At 43.5% G+C, this 22,106-nt stretch overlaps 1 protein-coding gene across 2 annotated transcripts; it reads right to left on the reverse strand.

Moving 5' to 3' along the window:
* Positions 1-4,645: 4,645 nt before the first annotated feature.
* Positions 4,646-17,608, reverse strand: LOC138665738 (interferon-induced protein with tetratricopeptide repeats 5-like). Of its 2 annotated transcripts, none has more exons than XM_069753493.1 (2): positions 17,446-17,608; positions 4,646-7,348 (listed from the first exon to the last, which is right to left on the reverse strand). In XM_069753493.1, exons 1-2 carry the CDS (start codon positions 17,448-17,450, stop codon positions 5,902-5,904), a joined length of 1,452 nt encoding a protein of 483 aa, XP_069609594.1. In that variant the 5' UTR covers positions 17,451-17,608; the 3' UTR covers positions 4,646-5,901. The 2 variants fall into 2 exon arrangements, with proteins under 2 accessions (XP_069609594.1, XP_069609595.1); XM_069753494.1 differs by lacking the exon at positions 17,446-17,608 and adding an exon at positions 13,271-13,373.
* Between the last annotated feature and the right edge of the window lie 4,498 nt (positions 17,609-22,106).

Below are 22,106 nucleotides of genomic sequence, written 5' to 3' on the forward strand. Positions count from 1 at the left end.
CCTGAACATGTAGCAGGACAAACACGTGGTGCTGCAAGGTTAGCTTATGTCCTCCACTTCGATTGACCAGACCTGAGTGAAAAATGGAGTGACCAGACCTGAGTGAAGAAACGAGTGACCAGACTCAAGTAGAGTGTCGAGTGACCAGACCGGAGTGAAGGGTCGAGTAACCAGATCGGAGGAGAGTGACCAGACCTGGGGAGCCAGAACATGAGATGGGAGACCAGAGCTCAGAACTGAGGTAGCAGAACCAAAGCCAAGAGAGATTATATAGCCATTAAAGAGGGACGATTATGTTAGCTGTGACTTCTGGTGTAGACGTACTCTACACTGGGGACGAATGTGGCCAGCCTAATGGGCGTACATAATAACTCATTGATAATGGGACTTCCGACCTAACGGTGTGGCATCATAGGCCTCTGTTAGGGCCTGTATTACATCCCATATTGCCTAAAGATTGACAGAGAGATGGCGGTAAGGTATTAGGACCAAGACATCACTGACGATAATATTTTTTTTATTTGTAATAATAGAACACTAGTGTGTGATTAGACTTGTGATGATATTCTGTATAACCGAATTTCTGAAATGTATTATACAATAACTTACGGTTATGTTTGCTTTGCACTTTACATTGTGCCATAGGCACCACTTATGCTTGTGATAAATAAAGTAAATATTTGCTGGTTATGCTAACCCTGTGTCCTCATCCTCTGCCCTGTTGCATCCGTGTACCTGTTTACATTTCCATTATCAGATGACTGACTTGAGTGTGGGCCTGTTTTATGTGGAATGAGTAGAAGCTTTCATCGGCAATATTTTGGGGTGCTTTTGGGGTAAACTTTGGATCACTTTCAAGGCTCGATTCAGATTTATCTTGTGCTTTACCTTAAACACTTGCATCGGTATTTACTTCTCTTTAAATCTCTAAAATATGTGATTCAGATGGAATTTCCTGTGGATTCATTCACTACAATGTTTAAAGCGAAGTTTAGCCATTATTAATTTTATATAATTATTTAAAAATATAATATTTAATTATGGTTAATTCTGCTGCTCCCTTCAATTTTACGTCCTCCATATTTTTTCCTTACAATTGTACATTCTAAGATATTTCAGGTCAAGTAGTTGAAACCACAAGCTGTTTCGAGAATATTCTTTTAAAGGCTTTCGCTGGTCACGAGCTTTTGCTTTATAAGGAGCTGCCCAGGTCAGTCACCAGAAGAGTCCCAGCAGTTAAAGGATCCCCACACAACTCTCCTTTATTTATTCTTTCTTTTTTTGGACTGTCATGATTACTAGATGGGGTTTAGTTGTTGGGCATGTTTTATTTCGTGTGGCCCCTCTGTAAAATTAATTGCCCGCCCCTGAAAGACCACGACTGTTATGGAGGGCCAAACCAATAGACTGTAATTAATACTGCTTAATATTAATATATTAATTATAATTATTATTGTATATTAATTATAACATTAAATATTAAACAGAATTATGCATGCTGGCACCCTCTATATATCGTATGAACCATCACATAGTCCCCGATATACAGTATGGGCCCTCAAATAACCTCCCCGTATGAAGTATGAGCAATCACATAGCCTCTTATATACAGTATGAGACCTCACATAGCCCCTTATATATAATATTAGCCCCACATAGCCTCTCTATATACAATATGACCCCCACATTATGCCCTATATACAGTACTAGATGGTGGCCCGATTCTAACGCATCGGGTATTCTAGAATATGTATGTATGTATGTATGTATGTATATAGCAGCCACATAGTATATAGCACAGGCCACGTAGTATATAGGAGCTATGTAGTATATAGCAAACAAATACTACGTGGCCTGTGCTATATACTATGTGGCTGCTATATACATACATACATATTGCAGAATACCAAATGAGTTAATGCAGGCCACGCAGTACATAACACAGCCCAAATAGTATATAACACAGCCCACGCAGTATATAACACAGGCCATGCAGTATATAACAGTGGCCACGTAATATATAGCACAGGCTACGCAGTACATAAAACAGCCCACATAGTATCTAACACTGGCCACGTATTATATAGCACAGCCATATAGTATATAGCAGCCACACGGTATATAACGCAGCCCATGCGGTACATAACACTGCCCACATAGTATATAAAGCAGCCCACATAGTATATAACACTGCCCACATAATATATAACACTGGCCACATAGTATATAACGCAGCCCACATAGTATATAACACTGCCCACACGGTATATAACACTGCCCACATAGTATATAACACTGGCCACATAGTATATAACGCAGCCCATGCGGTATATAACACTGCCCACGTAGTATATAACACTGGCCACGTAGTATATAGCAGTCACGCTGTATATAACGCAGCCCACGCGCTATATAACACTGCCCACATAGTATATAGCAGTGTGGGCACATATCCGTGTAAAAAAAATAATTAAAATAAAAAATAGTTATATACTCACCCGCTGGGATCCAGCGAAGCTGTCCCTATGCGCGCGGCTGCCGCCATCTTCCGTTCCCAGGATGCATTGCGAAATTACCCAGATGACTTAGCGGTCTCGCGAGACCGCTAAGTCTTCTAGGTAATTACGCAAAGCATCTCTGGGAACGGAAGATGGCAGCAGCTGCGAGCACATCGTTGCACTACGGAAGGTGAGCATAGCAGGTTTTTTTTTCTTTTTAATTATTTTTAACATTAGATCTTTTTACTATTGATGCTGCATAGGCAGCATCAATAGTAAAAACTTGGTCACACAGGGTTAATAGCAGCGGTTACAGAGTGCGGTACCTGTGGCCCGTTACCGCTGGCATGAACCCTGTGTGAGTGGAGGGGACTCGGGAGTATGCGGGCGCCGGGCAGTGACTGCAGGGGAATAGGGAGGGACTAATCGGACTGTGCCTGTCGCTGATTGGTCGCGGCAGCCATGACAGGCAGCTGGCGAGACCAATCAGCGACACTGGATTTCCGTGACGGAAGTTGCCGACAGACAGTGAGACGGACAGATGTAAGTACCCCTTAGACAATTATATATATAGATGAGCCCCCACATAGCTCCCTTATATACAGCATGAGTCCTCACATAGCCTACCTACTGTATATACAGTATGAGCCCCCACTTCGCCCCTTATATATATTAGCCCAACATAGCCTCTCTATATACAATATATACAGTATGAGCCCGCACATAGCCTCCCTATAATCATTATGAGCACTTACATAGTCCCCTATATATATAAACACATCCCATACACATATATACAATTATACATAAAAAAAATCACATACTCATCTTGCTCACATTTCTTGTGCACTCTGCTCTGATCCCCGGTGACTTTCCTCACATAGGACACAATGTAATGGCGTCATCGCGTCTGCTGTCTCAGTCACACGCGCTGATTGGAGGAAGAAGCTGGTGGCTCCGTTCTCCATCAGTCTACTCACCGCTATCTGCATCCTGTGTATGCAAAAACAATGATATTTGGATGCAGGGTATGGACAGTGGAGGGCATTATATGACTTGTGTGCCACTGTTTTCAGCCTTTAGGTTGTCGCGATCCAGACTGGGCCGCACTCCGGCGCAGGCGTACTTTGCTCTGCCCTGTTGAGGGCAGACAAAGTACTGCAGTGCGCAGGCGCTGGGCCTCTGACCTTTCCGGCGCCTGCGCACTGCAGTACTATCCTCTGCCCTCAACAGGGCAGAGCAAAATACGCCTGCGCTGGAGCCGTGGCTGAAGATCAGAAGAGGACGTCTTGTAATGAAGATGGGAGGCGCCGCAGCGGACCAGAGATGCCCGTTTGACCAGACCAGCAGCGGGACCGCCCCTGGGTGAGTATAATATAACGTCTTTTTCTCCTCTTTCAGGTAACATCGGGGGCTTATCTACAGCATTACAGAATGCTGTAGATAAGCCCCTGATGCCGGTGGGCTTACCTCACCCGCGAATTTCGGGATGACAGGTTCCCTTTAAGATAAAATATTGGGGCTTAGATAGAAGTGTAGTATTAGGATAATGAAAGCCCGGGCTTAAGGATACATTTTTTAGTTTTTCTGTTCTCTGGTCTTCATACTGTCACAGCAGATGGTTTATTCTTGCAGGACTCATATAAGTTGACCATCTTTGTAGGTGGTATTTTGTTACTTCTCAGTTGTCACTTTTTTTTGTTTAAATCTGGTGTGATAGTGGGTTTCTAATCTTGGGGCTTATAAACAATACCCACTGCCAGATGGAACGGGCTGTATCTTAAATTATTAAGCATTTCTGGATTAAATTTATTGTAACTGTGTGAACAGAACCTTAACCCTTGGCAACATATGACATACATTTCAGGAGAAAGAGTATGGAGACAGGACGTTATGCTAGCTCCATGCATTTTGGATGCCGGCTGCGTTATGCTCCCTTAAACCTGCTTGCTATTGCCATAATTGGAAACAGCTTTTACACTGACAGTTTAACCCTTTAAATGCTGCAATCCATAACGACCTGCCGATAGGTTGTTATGGAATCTGAGTTGTAAAGAAGGCCACCAGTTTTGTCCCGTTTCACTTCTATCACATTACAGTACCAAGGGTGTAGAAAGGTACCAAGAAATATTACAAGAATTACAAAATTGTAACATAACACAACTTTATTAATCATATCAAGGAATACATAATTATTTTAAAGAGATTTTTTGGTCAGAATATATTGATGTCCTGTTCCTTGCTGTTCTGCAGTACCGAATAGCAGGCACAACGCATTGAATGGAGCTCTACAGCGCGGCTCCTTTCAATGTGTTTACATCCAGTCGCTGCTGGATCTTGATACAACTTATCGGTGGTATCAGACGTCCACCAATCTGATACTGACAACCTCTCCTAAGGATATCATTAATATATTCTAACCAGATATTCCTTTAATACATACTTAGATATATAGATCTTTATTTTCACAAATTAGTAGTAATCATTTTAAATACTTCAATGCAAAATTGAGGATTAGATTATATAAACATTTATCTCCAGTGCCTTTACTGATTTGTGCGTCGTCATCGTTGCGGTATGACGAACGCATGATGTCACACAGAGCCTACTTATCAGAAGCAATGCCCGGAATGCTGCCAGGTAAGAGTAGGTTCCCTGGGCTCTGTATTAGTGGACTACTGACATGGCCACTCAACCAGGGTCTTGGGCATCAATTCGACAATCTCTATTTTAAACTTCTAAATGTGACTATAGATTCTGCATTTTTGTAAGTCACAATGATAAAATGATTTTATTATATACTAATTATGCTCTAATGCTTAATGTAGTAAAGTTGACTGTGTCAGTGTGGCACACCAGCAATTAACATTTTGGGTATGATATATATTTATTTTTATATGTTTGTATCTCCTTAAATAAAGTGCAGTCCTATGCAATTAGCATTTTGCATATGATATTCTTTTTATATGTTTGTATTTCCTTATATAAAGTGCAGTCCGATGCAAAACAGAAACGTTGTATGAAATGTAAATGTTATTCAATAGCCTATTATTATTATTATTTGATAACTTGGTGGATTTTACAGATATACTGTATATAGAGTGAACTAAACAGAAATATAGATATTGTAACTATTACTCCAAACACACTTAGAGATATATGTAGATATAGTTTAGCCATGTAGGTCCTGAACAATTAAGACCCCTCTTTCGTTCCCCTGCCACCTCATAGGATTTTACAGAAACATTAAAAGAAACACTGCGGCCACATCCCCCTGATTTCCCCAATGCATGTTTAGTATTTAATTGTTCTTAGTAGATAAATGACTTGATTTATCTATTTATGAAGGGAAACCAAAGGTAGGTTTAATCATACAAGATCTCTGTTTTACTTCACTTGGTTTTCATATCTTCAGCTTTAGCTCATAGAGCTCACTCACATATTCCTCATTATAAGGGTCATATCTCAAGGCTTTTTCATAGCAATCAATTGCATCAATTATTTCTTCATTAGCCTTATGGACAAAGCCAAGCAAAGCGTAACCCTCGGGATCCTTCATATCGTTCTTAATCTTCTTTGAAGAAATTCTTCTTAGAGACTTTTCACTCCATTCTCTCTCCTGTTTGAGTACAGGGATCTGTAAACTCTTTTTATAGCAGTCGATGGCTTCAGATTCAGACCTCAGACAGTATTCTTTAAACCGTCCATAATTGTAATTGATCTGCTGCTTCTCCTCCTCTATAAGATTGGGAAATGACAAAACAGTTTGAAAGCTCTCTTCTGCTTTTTGATATTCCTTTGCTTCACTATAGATATTGGCTAAGTCTACATAGGCGTATACATATGTCTTCTTGAGCTCTATTGTCTTCTCAAAATGAAAGATGGCCTTATGGATGAGGTCATCTAATTCCGTTGAGTGCAGTTGTCTGCTATAATTGTTCCAATTTCCAAGTGAGTTTTTGACATCTAAATACTTTCTCTTGTAACATAGTCCAATCTGGTGATGCAGAAATCCAGAAGTTGGGGTGAGACCTACTGCAGTTTTCAGGACACGCAAGGCCTCATCTACCATCCTACCTCTTCTGTAAAACTTTGCAACATATCGGAGCAGATATGGAAGGTTTGGGGCTTGGTCTAAGGCTTCTGCAATATATCTTTTTCCCTCACCAGTTCTCTTTAGGTCTTGCAGCTTTAATGCAAGAAGCGCCTTCACCACGGGATCATTTGGATTCTTCTCTACTGCATTTTTCAATAACTCTAGAGATTTGCATTCTGAAGCAGCACATTTTCTGCCATTGAAACCTTCCAGTCTGTAGACCACTGTTGCATATCCAGTGATCCACTCAGGATCTTCTGGATCTAGCTCTAAAGCCTTCTGAAAACATTGTTTTGCTTCTTCATAATATTGTCCACAAAATTTTACCAGTGACCAACCTTTTTCCCCATAGATTTCTGCTATGTCTTGTGGACTTTTCAGTTCTTTATAAATCTGCTCTACTTTATCTACATATTTCTGGGAATCTTCATACTGCTTCATGTAGTAGTACACCCAGGCATAATTTCCATATGTCACCAAATATTTTTGATCAGCCCCATCCAGATTGTTTTCATTAATAGTTTCTTCTGCTTTCTTTAAACTATCAATAGCGTTTGTGTAGTCTTTTCTCAGATGTATCACATAGGCCAGGAAATTGTACACCATGTATTTGTTCTTGGTGACAAGAAATGTCAGTTGGTCATACAGTCTGTCTTCTAGTTCATTAGGGTCTGTGTCCTGTAGAAGAAGTTTCCAAGTGAAGTGGCATTTAAGTTGTAGTAAACGCAGCTTCAACGCCTCCTTTGATGAGACACTGTGATAGAAAATAGGAGGGTGGATTGATATTAGTAATTAATTAAAAAGAGTCATCATTTATATGCAAACATATACAGTAGTATATATATATAGCGTGTGCGCCATCCTACGCTAACCTCTTTCTCGGCTATTGGGAGAGGGAGGTTTTCGGGGATGGCGCATGCGCCGCTTCCCAAGCGGTGGGTTGGTACCGCTATATTGGTGATTTACTGATTATTTGGCAGGGGTCAGTGACTGACCTTTCTACATTTTTTTTCTTTTCTTAATAGAAATGAATACAACATTAAATTAACGTTTCAATATAGTGATCGAAATATTGATTTTTTTGGACATCCATATTTGTGTTGATGGTGACTATACAGTTCAAACAGATGTGTTCAGGAAGCAGACCTCAGTGAATTCACTGTTAAGGTACCGTCACACTAAGCGACGCTGCAGCGATACCGACAACGATCCGGATCGCTGCAGCGTCGCTGTTTGGTCGCTGGAGAGCTGTCACACAGACAGCTCTCCAGCGACCAACGATCCCGAGGTCCCCGGTAACCAGGGTAAACATCGGGTTACTAAGCGCAGGGCCGCGCTTAGTAACCCGATGTTTACCCTGGTTACCATCGTTAAAGTAAAAAAAAAACCGCTACATACTTACCTACCGCTGTCTGTCCTCGGCGCTCTGCTTCTCTGGTCTGGCTGTGAGCGCCGGGCAGCCGGAAAGCAGAGCAGTGACGTCACCGCTCTGCTTTCCGGCTGCTGTGCTCACAGCCAGACCAGAGAAGCAGAGCGCCGAGGACAGACAGAGGTAGGTAAGTATGTAGCGGTTGTTTTTTTTACTTTAACGATGGTAACCAGGGTAAACATCGGGTTACTAAGCGCGGCCCTGCGCTTAGTAACCCGATGTTTACCCTGGTTACCAGCGAAGACATAGCTGAATCGGTGTCACACACGCCGATTCAGCGATGTCTGCGGGGAGTCCAGCGACGAAACAAAGTTCTGGACTTTCTTCCCCGACCAGCGACAGCACAGCAGGGGCCTGATCGCTGCTGCCTGTCACACTGGACGATATCGCTAGCGAGGACGCTGCAACATCACGGATCGCTAGCGATATCGTCTAGTGTGACGGTACCTTTACACGCTTCATCAGCCCACACCCCATCCACGGTACGGGCGATTCCGATAGGGCAGTTCCTGCGAATCAGGCGGTTGTGCTCTACACCCGATCGCTTTGAGGCACAGGCGCTGGACCTTCGGGACCGTTTTCGTGCACGTGGGTATAGCAATAGATGTATCACAAAGGGATATTCTAGGGCTAAGACATCTGTCCGTGACCGGCTTCTGACGGGCTCCAGGGGGACAGGAATATTTCTGATCAGATCAGGTTCATATCTACTTAACAGATGGGGTACCATTCATGGTATCTTAAATAAACATTGGCCTATTTTAAAAACTGAACCTGTGATTGGTGGTTTACTCCCGGAGAGACCTCTATTGACAGCAAGAAGGAGTAGCAATTTGAGGGACCTTCTGGTTAAGAGCCACTACGTGGCAACCCCGTCTCTTCCCTTTTTCATGGTTACACCACGGCAGGGCTGCTACCCATGTGGTTCATGCGCGGCCTGTCGTAATATTGTGAGGGCCGTCGATTTCACATCATCTGATGGCAAAAGGACTTTTAAAATTAGGGAATACATATCCTGTAGTAGTGACTTTGTCATATACTATGCCACATGTCCCTGTGGCTTGGTGTATGTGGGCCTTACTTCTAGGGAGTTGTGCATTCGAACAAGAGAGCATGTGAGGGACATCAGAGCAGCGCAATCCTCTACTGACATAGCCTCTTTAAAGACGATCCCTCGGCATTTCAGGCTGCGCCATGCCTGCAACCCGGACTTATTAAAGGTCCGCGGTATTGACCGCTTACATTGTGATATCAGAGGTGGTGATCTTAAACGCAGGCTGGTGCAGCTTGAGTGTTGCTGGATCGTTACTTTAGATACCATGGCCCCTGCAGGGCTAAATGAAAAAATCAGTTTCTCCCCTTTTTTATAATCCGGTGCGTCTGTCCGGGGATCCTGTTTGCCTCATAGCGATGGTCTCATGTTGTGTTTATCTGGAGCCGTTGTTTTTATTATATTAATTTATGTGTGTTTTTGTTCTTTTCACTTATTTATTTAGCGTTATCTCTTGGATGAAGTCTCCTGGATCTTGAAAAAATCTTATTCCCCACCTATTATCTGGACCCTGCAGACAAGTCGCGCATCTGTTACATCTATGCCATGTGTGTTTCTTGTATTGTGTGCGATTTCCGTAAGTTGTGCTATTATGTTCTTTGTACATAAATTTCCATGGCTGTATTATAATGACTGTATGATGCTATTATTTTAGTATAAAACTGACTGTTACAATGTTACGGATTACCTGCAGGTATTCAGTCTGGTGATCGCCCTTAACTAACATGGCGGAAATGCCTGTCCCGGTCGTGGGCTGCGCATGCGCGCGGTTGCCGCCTCCGCCCCTCATCTCATGAGGCGTCTCTGTGGGCGATGCAATTACCCGTTGTCATGGGAACACTTTCCCATACTGCATCGCATCCTGACGCCGAGTGTGATGAGGGGGGAGTGTTTGGCCCCGCCCACATGTGCTCCACTAACATGACTGCAGGCAACTTCCTGGTATGCGTCTCACCTGTTTCTGAGTGCCCAGTGGGGTATTTAAGGTCTGGGCTTGGCACATTTACACACTGCCCCCCGAAGAAGCAGCAGCGAAACGCGCGTTGGGGTATCTGTGTGGTGACCGGTGCTATCCTATGGGTAAGATATATTCTGGTTGCACATGCTCGTTACTTTAACCCCTTCCCCTATGGGTGTATGTACTGATTGATCCTGCATTCTGTAACTTATGTTGCTATGATATGGTACATCCTTTGGGAAGGTGTATACTATGCTTATTTTACCCACTTCGAAAATCTTTACTCTGGCTATCCATTACTATTAATGTGTGGACTTCTTGTTACATTTATGGTATAAATAATAACCGATATCCACCAATCCAAAAGCAATAGACTAAGCAGGGTGTGATCAATATGAGACTATAAAAATTAACTTTTAATAAATATAATTAAAATGGTATATAACCAAAATACCAAAAGTAAAAAACTGACAAGGACTCACATGAAAATCACATTCGCAGGAATGTCTAATACCACAAACAATCCCCGAGACCTAGGAAGACCAAATAAACATATGTCTCCAGGGAAGGTAGATGCTAACCAAAACTATGTATGTCAGCACAATTTACCAGTTGCATGTTCCATCTTATTCAATATCCATAATCGGACATATTGCATGAACCACGACTGGAATGTAAAAAAAATCAGAACGATCTCACCTCTTTTCCTTTATCTAATGTGGATGAATCCAGATGATTTTCATGCGAGTCCTTGTCAGTTTTTTGCTTTTGGTATTTTGGTTATATACCATCTTAATTATATTTATTAAAAGTTAATTTTTATAGTCTCATATTGATCACACCCTGCTTAGTCTATTACATTTATGGTATAGCCTGAGCTATATGGATAACCGGTCATTACCTGTATGCATCATTATAGTCTAAACCAGTCCAGTGACCTTGTTTTTATTCTTGCCCCTATTGATTGCCTGTGTTTTGTATTGTATTACCAATAAAGTTGTATATATATTTTCTAAAAATTAATCGCATGGCAATAGTGGTTATTTGAGTACGATATGGTTACATTTGGGAGTTTAGGCTCTTGTGTTTCTTCGTATGATTTATATATATATATATATATATATATATATATATATGTAGCTTGATGTGCATTCAAATAAATTGAGAAATATAAGGGAAGTTTATTGTTCTCCTACTTGCTGGATACACTTACAGTCTATGGCTCAAAACTTCTTAAAAAGGACCTTTCAGTAAATATTTATGTTGAACTGAACAAAGGATGTAATAAAGGCTGCCGAGTGGAATAAAATTATTATTTATTTATTTAAATTTCACCTTTCTGTTGTGGAGATTTTAGCAAAGTATTTGGCACCTAATGAGTTAGATTTTGTTAAAGGGAATGTGGAAATATTTATTTTTGTATTGATAAGTTCTCATGATATAATCAATAATTTTTAATACAAAATGGTATGTTAAGTTTTAACATTATTTATTAAATTTTTCTGCAGTCACTGGGGGCTGCCATTTTTATTTTACCGTTATGTCTGAGCACAACACATACACATCACATGTATGGCAGCTCCTGGGCATAGGAGACTGGGGTCAGTGTCCAATCGCATCTTTTATACTGTGGCTGCCTCTGCTGGGAACTGGGCATGACCCCTGTGCCGTCCAGTACTTAGCTGTGGGAGGAGTTGGGGGCCATTAAATTGTTGTATTTCCCCATTTCTGTTTTGCGGTGAGCGGAGAGTGACAAGAGTGGTGAGGGTGTAAAGACGGCGGTGATGACAGGTAGGGTCAGTTTTAGACAAAATGAGGACATGTGCAAAAAAGTGGGGCCCCAAATGCCAACATATTACACCATCACACAGAAACATTTTGGTTGTATTTACATGAGCTGAGTTCAGGTCGTTAAATGAGCATGATCAACAATATTTAGGTCATTCAATGCTTGTTTCCCGGCCTCTTTACACCGACTGAGGATGAATAATGGGCACAGAACAATCACTAGTAGATCAGTCTGTCCCCATACAGTATGATGTTATCAGTAGCATACCTGCGGTTTTCACTGGGTGAAGTGCTGCTGCAGAGGCGTAGCTAGGGTTTTGGTTCAGGGGGAGGTGAAACTTCTGAGTGCGTCCCTAACCAGGTAACCTTGATTACATAGTAACATAGTAACATAGTAACATAGTTAGTAAGGCCGAAAAAAGACATTTGTCCATCCAGTTCAGCCTATATTCCATCATAATAAATCCCCAGATCTACGTCCTTCTACAGAACCTAATTGTATGATACAATATTGTTCTGCTCCAGGAAGACATCCAGGCCTCTCTTGAACCCCTCGACTGAGTTCGCCATCACCACCTCCTCAGGCAAGCAATTCCAGATTCTCACTGCCCTAACAGTAAAGAATCCTCTTCTATGTTGGTGGAAAAACCTTCTCTCCTCCAGACGCAAAGAATGCCCCCTTGTGCCCGTCACCTTCCTTGGTATAAACAGATCCTCAGCGAGATATTTGTATTGTCCCCTTACATACTTATACATGGTTATTAGATCGCCCCTCAGTCGTCTTTTTTCTAGACTAAATAATCCTAATTTCGCTAATCTATCTGGGTATTGTAGTTCTCCCATCCCCTTTATTAATTTTGTTGCCCTCCTTTGTACTCTCTCTAGTTCCATTATATCCTTCCTGAGCACCGGTGCCCAAAACTGGACACAGTACTCCATGTGCGGTCTAACTAGGGATTTGTACAGAGGCAGTATAATGCTCTCATCATGTGTATCCAGACCTCTTTTAATGCACCCCATGATTCTGTTTGCCTTGGCAGCTGCTGCCTGGCACTGGCTGCTCCAGGTAAGTTTATCATTAACTAGGATCCCCAAGTCCTTCTCCCTGTCAGATTTACCCAGTGGTTTCCCATTCAGTGTGTAATGGTGACATTGATTCCTTCTTCCCATGTGTATAACCTTACATTTATCATTGTTAAACCTCATCTGCCACCTTTCAGCCCAAGTTTCCAACTTATCCAGATCCATCTGTAGCAGAATACTATCTTCTCTTGTATTAACTGCTTTACAACTGGGTGACACATCTTAATAGTGGAGGAGAACCTCAGCAGATGACAGCGCTGTTACTGAAAATAATCTCTATATAAAGACCAACATGGATATTACCGCCATATGGTCAGTCCTACAGAACATATAAGAGATCAAAGTACAGTTACAGATAATGTCTTACCACTGACGTTCTTTCTGATGGAATCATTCACTTTTCCCGTCTTTTCCATCTGGCCCAGACCGACAAGACAACTTCTTCCAGCCAGGACTCGTCTGCAGAGAATACAACAAAGACACATTTCACTTCTCATATTCCAGCCACATCACCATCTATTCCCAACCTGCACAAACTCCTCATCCTGCTGATACCCCAATACTGACCTGCTGCTGCCGTATGTGTCCCTATTACTGCACCTGCTGTGTGGTTCTCTGTGCCCTCTAAATTCTAAAGCAACTCTCTATAATATAGTAATGCCAGGTGCAAGTGCACTAGAAAACAGTGCCCATATTTTGCCCCCTATAAAGTAATAATGCCCTATGTGCCCCTTTGATAGTCACAGTAACCTGAGTTCCCCTTTAACAATAATGGCCCACTTTACATTTAATAATGTCCCGAGTCTGCCCCCTGTACAGCTCCCCTTTACATAGCATTATGCTCTCTTATACACAGTATAATGCCACCTCACTGTATAGTACCACCCACACAGTATACTGACCCCCTAGTAGCCTCCAAACTGTTTGATGGCTCCAACACTGTATGATGGCCCTTTCACTGTAATCCCCACACTGTATGATGGCCCCCTAGATAGCCTCCATATAGTATAATGCACCACATAGTCCTAAATGTAGTATAATGCACTCCCCATAAGCCTCCATATAGTATAATACACTCCCCATAAGCCTCCATATAGTATAATGCACTCCCCATAAGTCTCCATATAGTATAATGAACTCCCCATAGGCCTACTATATATTGTATAATACACCACCCATAGGCATACTCTATAGCACAAGGCAACTCCCATAGGCAAACTCTATATTGTATAATCCATCCCCCATAGGAAGACTCTACAGCACAAGGCAGCACCCATATGCAGACTTTATAGCACAAGGAAGCACCCCATAGGCAGACCCGGGAGAATAAGGCAGCACCCCATAGGCAAACTCTATATTGTATAATCCATCCCCCATAGGAAGACTCTATAGCTCAAGGCAGCACCCGTAGGCAGACTTTATAGCACAAGGCAGCACCCCTTAGGCAGACCCTGTAGTATAAAGCATCACCCCGATAGGCAGACCCTGTAGTATATGGCAGCTCCCCCATAGGCAGACCCTGCAGTATAAGGCAGCACCCCCATAGGCTGAACCTGCAGTATAATGCAGCACCCCCATAGGCAGACCCTGTAGTATAAGGCAGCACCCCCATAGGCTGACCCTGTAGTATAAGACAGAACCCCATAGATAGACCCTGTAGTATAAGGCAGCAACCCCATAGGCAGACTCTGTAGTTTAAAACAACACCCCCATAGGCAGACCCTGTAGTATAAGGCAGCACCCCCATAGGCAGACTCTGTAGTTTAAAACAACACGCCCATAGGCAGACCCTGTAGTATAAGGCAGCATCCCTATAGGAAAACCCTGTAAGTATAAGGCAGCACCCCCATAGGCAGACCCTGTAGTATAAGGCAGCATCCCTATAGGAAGACCCTGTAGTATAAGGCAGTACCCCATAGGCAGACCTTGTAGTATAAGGCAGCACCCCAAAAGGCAGATCCTGTAGTATAAGGCAGCCCCCATAGGCAGACACTGTAGTATAAGGCAGCACCCCTATAGGCAGACCCTGTAGTATAAGGCAGCACCCCTATAGGCAGACCCTGTAGTATAAGGCAGCACCACCATAGGCAGACCCTGTAGTATAAGGCAGCACCCCCTTAGGCAGACCCTGTAGTATAAGGCAGCACCCCTATAGGCAGACCCTGTAGTATAAGGTAACCCTCATAAAAAATAAATACTCACCTCTCTTCCTCCTGCTTCCTCCGCAGCACTGAGCGCCCGCTCATTTCCTGACAGCGGGCGCCAGCTAGTGACGTCATTGCGCCCCCTGTCAGTGTCTGCGTTGGTGACATCAGACACTGAGAGGGGAATGATGGGAGAAGGAGCGTAGTGCTCCTTCTCCCATCAATGCAATCAGCTGTATCGGATAAATGCTGGTATAGCTGACCTTCCGACCCATAGCGGCTGGGCGGCAGAGAAGCGAGATAGATTCTCCCTGCTCTGCCGCAGAATGTAACTGTATCGGTGCGACCGGCCCCTCTGCCCCCTGGTAGCTACGCTACTGTGTTGCTGAGAATAATGATTTCTGTTCTGGCATAAACAATCCTCTCACTAGATGAATAGGCAGCATTTTGATCGCTTAGTATAATGTACCCCATAATCCTCCACAAGGTATAATGCACCCCATAGTCCTCTATATAGTATAATGCACTCCCCATAGTCCTCAATATAATATAATGCATCCTGCTGTCCTCCATATAGTATAATGCACCCCTTTAGACCTCCATATAGTACAATGCACTCCCCATAGTATAAAACACCCTGTAGTACTTCGTATAGTATAATGCATTCCATTCCCCATAGTCCTCCAAACAGTATAATGCATTACTCATAGCCCTGCATACATCATAATACATTCCTCATAGTCCTCTGTACAGTATAATGCAGCCCCTAGAGTATAATGCAGCCCTCATATAGCCAAACGTAGCCACACAGAGCATAATACAGCCTCCATAGAGTATAATGCATCCCCATAGAATATAATGCATCCCAATAGAATATAATGCAACCCCCACAGAGTATAACACTGCCCTGTAGAGTGAAGTGCAGCTTCTATAGAGTGTAACGTAGCCCCCATAGAGTATAACACAGCCCAATAGAGTATAATGCAGCCCCATAGAGTATAATACAGCCTCCATATAGTATAATGCACTCCTAATAGACCTTGATAGAGTATACCCCATATAGTACTCAAAGTATGATGCACTCTCTATGGAAGGTTAATAATTAGTGATGAGCGAATATACTTGTTACTCGAAATTTCCCAAGCACGCTCGGGTGTCCTCCGAGTATTTTTTAGTGCTCGGAAATTTAGTTTTTATTGCCGCAGCTGAATGATTTACATCTGTTAGCCAGCATGTACATGTGGGGATTCCCTAGCAATCAGGCAACACCCACATGTACTTATGCTAGCTAACAGATGTAAATCTTTCAGCTGCGGCAATAAAAACTAAATTTCCGAGCACTAAAAAATACTCGGAGGACACCCGAGTGGGCTCGGAAAATCTCAAGTAACGAATGCTATTACCTTGCAGATTAACCCCATATTTGCAGATTAATAGTGTTTTTTCGGGTGACCGGTTGCTTTTAAGTGGTGTGTGCCTCTTAATGAATTACTTATGGCTGGCATGCACAATGCTATTTTTAATTAATCAGACCCTACATGTCTCACAAGATGGCAAAACAAACATTTTTTTTTAAATTGTAGAGCATAAAAGAAGTATATTCTGTAAATGTGGTATTGTTGCATTTGTACTGACCCATATAAAATAAAAGTTAAATGGAATTATGCTATCTCATCTGAGAGCAGCGTGATGTAGGAAAAGATTCAGTGATTCCAGTAATGCATCACTTACTTTATTGGATGCAGCGGTTGACAGTGAACTGCTTATCATAGAAGGGGGCGTGGTCAGACCAGGGCTCATGTGCCATCTAGTCCAGGCAGTAATGATCTCCTGGTGATAAAACCTTCATTGTTTGTAAACAACAGCACGCAGCCAAAACAGTGACAGATCATTGAAATCTGTTGTTTCTCAGCTCCCTCCTCATCCTGCCCTCAGAATACGTACCACTACATGCTGAAAATAAAACCGCTTTGCAACAAACGTGCCTTTATATGACTATTGACTAAAATAATAAAAAAGGTTATGACTCTTCAAAGGGAAAACAGAAAGTGAAAAAAAAAAAAAAGTTATAGGTTGTTAAACCTGAACCTAGGTTTTGGATTCCACAACAGTACACACCCAATGAAACTCCATCCGTTACCAGTGTCCTGTCAATTCTTAAAACATTGTAATTCTCAATCAAGCTCCGTTCCTATGAGAAATCTGTTTTTCCACTAAACTCAATCTACGCTCTACAGTGTCATGAGACTGAATAGTGATGTCTGCCAAATGCAAGGCAGCTGAAACTTGACATTGAATCACATTAAGTAAAGTATAATGCACAGCCCCATTAGCATTTCTATTATTAGGTATAGAATGTTAGGGGTTAATAAACAAGACCTTCAGTAAAAATATTCACCTCATTCTGTTTGCTGTCCCTCTGCCTCTCTGCTGCAATGGAAGATGAAGTTTTCTAACTGCAGTACAGGGATCTTGTCGGTGCTTTTGTAGCCTGAGATTCCTTGGAGGGGAACAAAGCTCATAACAAGAGGAGGAGAGAAGGGAGAAACGATACTGCTCAGAGTGCGAGGAAACAGAAACAGACTGAAGTTATTCAGCTGGAAAAAAAACTGGAAACGGAAAGCAGTTATGTGGGCAAACTCAGGCCAGTTTCACACGTCAGTGGCTCCGGTACGTGAGGTGACAGTTTCCTCACGTACCGGAGACACTGACACACGTAGACACATAAAAATCAATGCATCTTTTCAGATGTCATTGATTTTTTGCGGACCGTGTCTCCGTGTGCCAAACACGGAGACATGTCAGTGTTCGTGGGACCGCACGGATTACACGGACCCATTAAAGTCAATGGGTCCGTGTAAAACACGTACCGCACACGGACATTGTCCGTGTGCTGTCCGTGTTCCGAGCAGGAGACAGCGCTACATTAAGCGCTGTCCCCCCCCACTGGTGCCGCCGATTAAAATCATGACTATGCGGCTCCGCCTCCCAAAGGGGCGGAGCCGCATATTCATTACTGTAATCGGCGGCCCCACGTGACCGCATACAGGAGGCGATGCGGCCAGAAGAGGACGCTGTGGCGAGGGATCCGGAAGCTAGGTGAGTATTTTAATCACAGCAGGGGGGGGGGGGGACGCACAGGGGGTGGGAGGGGGGGGGACCTGGATCTGCATTGTAAACAATAATATTCATATGTTCCCTGCAGCAAACGCTGCTGCAGGGAACATATGAATGGGGCTTCAGCACGATGCCAGGGACAGCGCTAAACTTTAGCGCTGTCTCCGGCACGCTCCGTGTGGTACCCAGTGGGCACACGGGCGGCACACGTGTCCCGCACGTGTGCCACACTGATGTACCACAGAAACGTAGGGCACACGGACACGGATAATTCCGGTACCAATTTTTTCCAGTACCGGAATTATCTGGACGTGTGGGACTGCCCTCAAGGATGCACCATTAACTTTATCTTGTTCTGCTACTTCTGATATACAGAAGTGAACATAGGCTTTCCTGCACCCAGGGCAAAAATTCAGTTTGATGCCCCTATCCCATACACAGCTTAACCCCTGTACCCCCCACCAAGCCTATTTTCACTTTCATGACCAGTCCAAATTTAACAACTCTGACAAGTGTTACTTTATGAGGAATTAACTCTGGAACACTTCAATGTGACGCACTGATTCTGAGGTTGTTTTTTCGCGACATATTGTACTTCATGATAGTGGTAACATTTCTTCAATATGATTTATTTGTGAAAACAAAATGGAACTTTAGAAAATTTGGCAATTTTTTAATTTGTATGCCCTTAAAAAAGAAAGTCATGTCACACAAAATAGTTAATAAATAACATTTCTCACATGTCTACGTTACATCAGCACTATTTTCAAATCATATTTTTTTTTTTTTTGTGAGGAAGTTATATGGGTTAAATTTGACAAGTGAAATCTCATTTTTACAACAAAATTTACAAAACCATTTTTTGGGGGACCACATTACATTTAAAGCGACTTTGAGAGGTCTATATGATAGTAAATACCCAAAAGTGACACCATTCTAAAAACTGCACCCCTCAAGGTGCTCAAAACCACATTCAAGAAGTTTATTAACCCTTCAGGTGCTTCATTATTTGGATATTGAATATTTGGAATCTGGAAGAAACAATTAGTATTTACCTTTTTTTTTTTCCACAAAAATTTACTTTAGGCCCCAAATTGTTTTGTTTTCTCAAGGGTAAAGGTACCTTCACACATAACGATATTGTTAACGATATCGTTGCTATTTGTGACGTAGCAACGATATCGTTAATGAAATCGTTATGTGTGACAGCGACCAACGATCAGGCCCCTGCTTGGAGATCGTTGGTCCCTGAATAAAGTCCAGAACTTTATTTCGTCGCTGGACTCCTGCTGACATCGCTGGATCGGCGTGTGTGACACCGATCCAGCGATGTCTTCACTGGTAACCAGGGTAAACATCGGGTAACTAAGCGCAGGGCCGCGCTTAGTAACCCGATGTTTACCCTGGTTACCAAAAGTAAAAAAAAACAAACACTAGATACTTACCTACCGCTGTCTGTCCTCCAGCGCTGTGCTCTGCACTCCTTCTGTACTGTCTGTGTGAGCCGGAAAGCAGAGCGGTGACGTCACCGCTCTGCTTTCCGGCTCACAGCCAGTACAGGAGGAGTGCAGAGAAGCAGAGCGCAGCGCTGGAGGACAGACGGCTGTAGGTAAGTATCTAGTGTTTGTTTGTTTTTTACTTTTAGCATGGTAACCAGGGTAAACATCGGGTTACTAAGCGCGGCCCTGCGTTTAGTTACCCGATGTTTACCCTGGTTACCGGCATAGTTGGTCGCTGGAGAGCGGTCTGTGTGACAGCTCTCCAGCGACCAAACAGCGACGCTGCAGCGATCCGGATCGTTGTCGGTATCGCTGCAGCGTCGCTTAATGTGAAGGGGCCTTTAGGGCAGTCTCACACGTCCAGATAATTCCGGTACCGGAAAAATCGGTACCGGAATTATCCGTGTCCGTGTGCCCGTGCGTTTATGTGGCACATCAGTGTGCACACGTGCGGCACACGTGTGCCGACTGGGTACCACACGGAGCGTGCAGGAGACAGCGCTAGAGATAAGCGCTGTCCCCTGCATCTGGTGCTGAAGCCGCCATTCATATCTTCTTTCCAGCAGCGTTCGCTGGAGAGAAGATATGAATAATCCTTTTTTTTTCTCGTATTTAAAATAAAGATCCCTGTCCCCACCCCCCTCCCACCCCCTGTGCGCCTGGCCGCTGTTACTAAAATACTCACCTGGCTCCCTCGCAGTGTCCTGTCCGCGCCGCACCTTCTCCTGTATGAGCGGTCACGTGGGGCCGCCCATTACAGTAATGAATATGCGGCTCCACCCCTATGGGAGGTGGAGCCGCATATTCATGACTGTAATCGGCGGCACCACGTGACCGCATACAGGAGAAGCTGCGGCGAGGACAGGACACTGCGAGGGAGCCGGGTGAGTAATTTATTAACAACGGGCGGGCGCACAGGGTGTGGGAGGGGGGTGGGGACAGGGATCTTTATTTTAAACACGAGAAAAACAAAATAAAAAGGATTATTCATATCTTCTCTCCAGAAAACGCTGCTGGAAAGAAGATATGAATGGCGGCTTCAGCACCAGATGCAGGGGACAGCGCTTACTGTAGCGCTGTCTCCTGCACGGTGCACGGACTGCACACGGACAGCGTCCGTGTGCGGTACGTGCTTTACACAGACCCATTGACTTTAATGGGTCTGTGTTATACGTGCGCTCCCACGATCACTGACATGTCTCCGTGTTTTGCACACGGACACACGGTCCGAGAAAACATGCTGACATGTGCAGAGACACATTGATTTCAATGTGTTTACGTGAGTCAGTGTCTCCGGTACGTGAGGAAACTGTCACCTCACGTACCGGAGCCACTGACGTGTGAAACCGGCCTAACAGATAGTCATAAGTGAACGAGCTCGGATAACATCTTATCCGAGCATGCATGGGTGTTATCCGAGCATCTTGGAGTGCTCTTATATTATAATAATAATAATCTTTATTTTTATATAGCGCTAACATATTCCGCAGCGCTTTACAATTTGCACACATTATCGTTGCTGTCTCCGTTGGGGCTCACAATCTAAATTCCCTATCAGTATGTCTATGTTCAAGTCCGTGCGGCTGCATGATTTACAGCTGTTAGACAGCCTCAACACATGCGGAGATTGCCTGTTTGTTAGGCAATTCCAACATCTGTTGAGACTGTCTAGCAGCCGCAAATCATGCAGCCGCAGGGACTTGAACATAATATAAGAGCACTCCCAGATGCAAGGATAACACCCAAGCATGCTCGGATACAGAGGCGTAGCTAGGGTTTTGGTTCAGGGGGCGAAGCTTCTGAGTGGGCCGCTAACCAGATAACCTTGATTACAAATGGGTTACGCACCGTAATAGTGGAGGAGAACTTCAGCAGAAGACCGCGCTATTACTGAAGATAATCTCTATATAACGACCAACATGGATATTACCGCCATATGGTCAGTGGTAGATACCAGTCCTACAGAACATGTAAGAGATCACAGCACAGTTACAGATGGTGACTTACAGATGACGTTCTTTCTGATGGAATCGTTCACTTTTCCTGTCTTTTCCATCTGGCCCAGATCAACATGACAACTTCTTCCAGCTAGGACTCGTCTGCAGAGAATACAACGAAGACACATTTCACTTCTCACATTCCAGCATCATCACCATCTATTCCCAGTCTGCACAAACTCTTCATCCCGCTGATATCCCAATGCTGAGCCACTGCTGCTGTATGTGGCCCTATTACTGCCCCTGATACCCCAATACTGAGCCTCTGCTGCCATAATTGTCCCTATAACTGCACCTGATGTGTGTTTTTTTGTACCCTCTAAATTCTAAAGCACCCCTCTATAATATAGTAATGCCAGGTGCAAGTGCCCTAGAAAACAGCGCCCGCATTTTGCCCCCTAGAAAGTAATATGGCCCTGTGCGCCCCTTTGATAGTCACAGTAACC

This window comes from Ranitomeya imitator, chromosome 2 (genome assembly GCF_032444005.1).
Source record: "Ranitomeya imitator isolate aRanImi1 chromosome 2, aRanImi1.pri, whole genome shotgun sequence".
In the NCBI taxonomy this organism is placed as follows: Eukaryota; Metazoa; Chordata; class Amphibia; order Anura; family Dendrobatidae; genus Ranitomeya; species Ranitomeya imitator.